The sequence below is a fragment of the Pygoscelis adeliae genome, unplaced genomic scaffold (assembly GCF_000699105.1).
Source record: "Pygoscelis adeliae isolate BGI_AS28 unplaced genomic scaffold, ASM69910v1 Scaffold137, whole genome shotgun sequence".
Classification (NCBI taxonomy): Eukaryota; Metazoa; Chordata; class Aves; order Sphenisciformes; family Spheniscidae; genus Pygoscelis; species Pygoscelis adeliae.
In genome coordinates, this window is record NW_008825099.1 from 536,936 (window position 1) to 541,790 (window position 4,855).

Consider the following 4,855-nt stretch of genomic DNA (forward strand, 5'->3'; position numbering starts at 1 on the left):
GAAACGAAATAGAATTACAGGCCTTTATCAGAATCAACCTCATGTTTGTATCTGTAGGAGTCTTTATTAAATCCTTGCTGGCAGTTTTACCCTAACTTGCTCATCATCTTATTGACATCCACTGAAGCCAATGTCCTAGCTAAAGTATTCCCCTCTGTCATCTTCAGTGGGTAAAAATATTTCTATGAGTATATGAAAATCTTGGCTGAGTTACAATTTCTTGCACCCTGGATTATTTTTAGACTTAAGTTCTCTGGTTTGTTTTTCTAGGATCCCCATGCTGAAGAGTTTGAAGACAAAGAATGGACATTTGTCATAGAGAATGTAAGCTGGAATGTTATGTTTTTTTAATACGTGTAAGACTTAATCATTTAAAAGATTAAAGGGTGTCCAAATGCTGAAAAAAGCTTGAGTAAAATTTAAAGCCTTGCTCCGTAGTAATAAAGGCTTGTTAAAATACCTATTGTTATGTTACAATTAAAATACAGGAGAGGGGAGTACTATACTACACTGCTTAAATTCCTTCCTTGTAAGCATCAGTCTTCCTTGCATTATTTTGCTATGAGCAATGGAGTAAACAAGTTAGAGCTGGGTTATGACTCATTGTTTTATGGGTTATGACACATTATTTTTCTACGAGCAGGGGAGTGAACAAGTCAGAGCTGGGTTATGACATCTGTACATCCCAAATGGCAGTGCACCCTTCCCGGTTTTGAATGCCACTCTTTAGCGAACAGCACATTTTCATCACCTGCGTTTTACAAGTGGGGAAGTTGAGGCAGGGTGGAGAGGTGGGACCAGCCATGGTCACCTAAGTGAAGAGCAAGAGAGTCATGACATGCCCCCTGCTCCCTGAGATCCCAGTCTCACGCTCTCTGTGTGTGGGAGCCATCTTGTGCACCCAGTGAAAACCCAAAAGGTGGCTCCTGTGAATCTCTGACTCCTCTGAGTCAGGAGCTCCCAGAACTTCCCAGAGAGCTGAGCTCCTGAGGGCTGTACAAACAACACGCTTTGCCAAACAGCAGGGCTTAACATTGCACAGAGCAAGTGCTTCATGAAGTACTTTTTTCCTTTCCCTTCTCTGTGTTGGGCTGCAGCTTCCGCTTTGGGGCTGCCTGGGCTGAAAAATGGGGGAGCTGCTTTACCTGGAGTTTCTTTGAAGAGGAAGCTTCTTTTTTTAAATACATTTGAAAGGACTGTGGTATCAAGACAATGTGTTTATCTCTCATTAATATAGATTATGGACTGTTTCTCAGTAACATGAGTTAATTTTTATGTCGTTTTTAAACAAAAAAAAAATACCGCTCTTTTACGGAGTTGTAGTCGTACCAGACAGCACTGAAGTATGGGGAAGCAATGGAATTTGCGTGTTCTCTTTTTTTGCCTAAAAATGCTGCTTTTTCTCTCCTGTTGATAACAGAAGCGATTTGGATGTCCAAAGCTAAGGTTTATTCTGATAGCCAGTGACTGAACGTTTAAAAGGGCTGAAAGCAAAGTGCTTAATTTATACTTTTGTTTTTAAATGCCAAGTTTCTATTTTCATTTATGAGACTTATGAATACAAAACAGTTTAGTTACTGTTTCCTGGAGTTTCCTTTTCTTTCTCACTTAGTTTATTTTAGTCAGGGAAGTCTCCATCACCAATTGTCACTGTACAAGTAACTGTGGATAAAACAATGTCAGTGTATTTCTCAGCCAACCCCCCTGGGTATAGTTGGATTTCCCATGACATTGCAGCAGATTTTTTTCAGAAATTTATAGTGGGCATGTAGACTTCATGTCCTGCTTTATAACACATTGCTTTTTTTCATGTCATCATATGATATATAGAGGTGGCAGTAGTACATTTGCTGCACGCTGTTCTTGCTCTCTGCCTCAAATCTTCTCTGAGCTGCAGTAATGCTTGCAGGGTAGGAGGTTGCTTCAGTTGCTGTGCCCCAAAACACGGCCTCTGCTGAAACAGATGGAGATGGTTCCAGTATGTATTGGTGATGGGGTAACCTTTTGTTATGTGCGAACTTACTCTTTACAACCTCAGTTATGCCATTAGTTCATCCCACAAGAACTGCCAAATAGTCATTGGTGGGTGGATGTTTATCCGTGGATTAGACCATATATAAACATTATCCTCAGAATAATAAATTTAATAAATAATTTTACTGCAAAAGTTATTGAGAGCTATAAAACCGGTTGCTTTCAATCGCTTTTTTTTTTTAAGATGAAACACTACTGAAAGCAGTAGATACTGCCAAAAAAAATCTGGTCTGCAAATATACTTGAAGATACGGAGAAACTCTTTTCTAAGAGTAACAGCTCCACTTAGTGGTGGATGAGAATATGTTCATCTGTTCGAGCAAGTAACGAATGATCCAATGGCTGGTTGACGTTTCAGAGCACAAAACACCTGCTTGTTAAAAATCTGGGAGCTGGGGAGGAGGCAGGAGGCTGATCTCTTCCATCCCTAAATTGTTGACATTTACCCCTTTCAGGCTTAACATATGGTTTTCCTGGTTTTAAAGGAGCATATTTATCATCGAATCTGACAAGGACAGGTCACCTTTGGGAAGAGTGGAGACACTTACAGCACTTTGGGGGCTTTTCCTTTTTGTCCCAAGTATGTTTTCTGCCCACAGAGGCTGTAAGGTTTCCCTTCCTCCTTGGTTGGCAACACTCAGAATGCAAAACACTGAAGCCTGAAAAGTTTATGGATGTTCTTTCATTATAAAGCAATCTGAATTCTGCTAAAAACATTTCTTTTGAGCTTTTTTTATTACTGTTAAAAATCAATCTCCAAAATAATTTTGTAATGCTTCAGTATGGCTGAGTAAAGATCAGCTAAAAGAGATAGTCAGCTGAAGTTTAATGCCTCTGCTGGCAGATCCTACCAAATTAAAAACAAGATTATTCTGGACTTTCAGAGGAATTTTTAAGTAGCGGTGAGGCGATTTCTGCAAGATAACCATGCTGTAAATGAAAATGAAGCAAGATATTTGTTTTTTTGGTTGATCTTTTTTCTTGTTTTGGGTTTGGGGTTTTTTTGTGTATTTTTTTTTAATCCTGCAAATACATGTACTTTGTGATCCATCACCTTGGTTATTGTAGGATTTTTTCTGTAACTGTATTTTTAATGTCTTAGTCACTCTGTATTTGTATTCTAGTAAGTCAACCTTTGTCATCTACCATAAATGGTATTATTTTGTCTAATCCATAAATAATTTGATCATAGCGCAGTTTCTTAATATTTAATGTTGATATTCATTTTCCGTCAGCCTCTTCCATGTCTTTACCTCCTTCACAGCTGCGTTCTTTGTATATTTACTGCTAACTTTCTTGTCTCTAATTTCATCTTTGTTTAACCACACTCTGTATTTGATTATCTGTTTTTTCTTCATGAGGCAGTTTTTGGAGTTGTCTTGTTTTCTGTGCTCTTCTGAATAATAATATCGGATGTTCAGATTGGCTGTTGCAAGTTGTAGAGCAAGAAATTCATAGCTAAGATTAAGACTTACCCATCTGTGGAGAGTTAACAGGCTTTCAAAATCTTACAGATTGGCATTAGTTTATTTTGCCTATTCAGTTTAGAGAACAAGGACTAGTTGCCTTCCATTTAAAAATATAAGCCACTTCCTCTAGTAAGTGATTTTTCTCTCTCATTGCTCCTGTGGGTAGTTGAACATGTGCTGTTTCCACATTTGGTTCCTTCCACTGTCTGAGCTCCAACTTCCAGTGTTAATTTTTTCAGCATTAACTTCTGATTTCTCTTATGAATTGCTTTCTCGGGGTTTCTGGTGGTACCAGTGCTCAACAAAGAGCCTCTGTGTGGCAAGAGACTCTATAAGTACCAGGGAAAACTCTCACAAACAGCATTAATGCCTCCATCAAACTTTCTGCGGGGTTTCCATGCTCTCCCATTTAAGTAAAAGAACAGTGCATGTTTCTAAATACATCTGTCTTAGCAGTAAAATAGTTTTCAAGTGAAGTGGCCTATGTTGCAATTGTTAAGCGTCCCCTCAGAGGTGCCAAGAGGAGGGCAGCTGATGAGTTTTAGTCAACTTGAAATGAAGACTGCATCTCTAAGAAGAGTTCAGCTGACCTGAAGTTTGGGCTATGTTTCTTGATCTCTGCAGATTGTCTAGCTACTGGAAGAAGAAAGGGACAGGAGGGAAGAGTAGATGTTTAAATTGGTCCAGATATGTTGAAGCTTTCACTGGCTCTTACGTACAAGAATGCTGTCTAAAGTAAAGGTAGCTGAAGTGATGGAAAAAATGTCACTTTGCTTCCTAGCATGCTCAAAGCATGGAAAAGCACATAAGAACATCCACTGAGGATGGACCATTGCATTTGCCTGTTTGCTGACAGCTTTGTAGACAGCTACCTCCTACATTCTAAAATGAAATTGAAAAATTCATAGGATGTTTTCAGAGGGTAAAATATTTGGTCTAGGAAACAACTTTTCCAGCTTTTTGTAGCAAATGTTCTTTGAGCCCAGATTTGTATCTCTAATAGCTAATAAATGGCATACTAATATATTCCAAGGTTCATAGTAGGCTTCTTTATCTTTCCTAATGTGCTGTCATGGTTTAACCTCGATTGGCAACTAAGCACCACGCAGCCGCTCGCTCACTCCCCCCCTCCCGATGGGATGGGGGAGAGAATTGGAAAAGCACGTGAGAAAACTTGTGGGTTGAGATAAAAACAGTTTAATAATTGAAATAAAATGATAATGATAATAATATGATAATAGTAATAATACACAAAGCAAGTGATGCACAGTACAATTGCTCCCCCCCCGCCGACCGATGCCCAGCCAGTCCCCAAGCAGCGGCCCCCCCCGGCCAGCTTCCCCCAGTTTATG

The 4,855-nt window shown here is 39.3% G+C and overlaps 1 protein-coding gene across 1 annotated transcript in view; it reads left to right on the plus strand.

Annotated features, from left to right (window-relative positions):
* EHBP1 (EH domain binding protein 1) overlaps window positions 1-4,855 on the plus strand; it is a 236,180-nt gene that overhangs the window by 52,205 nt on the left and 179,120 nt on the right. Inside the window, exon 4 of the mRNA XM_009327110.1 lies at window positions 271-324. Coding sequence (XP_009325385.1) covers window positions 271-324 — 54 coding nt within the window. The remainder of the gene's footprint in view (window positions 1-270; window positions 325-4,855) is intronic.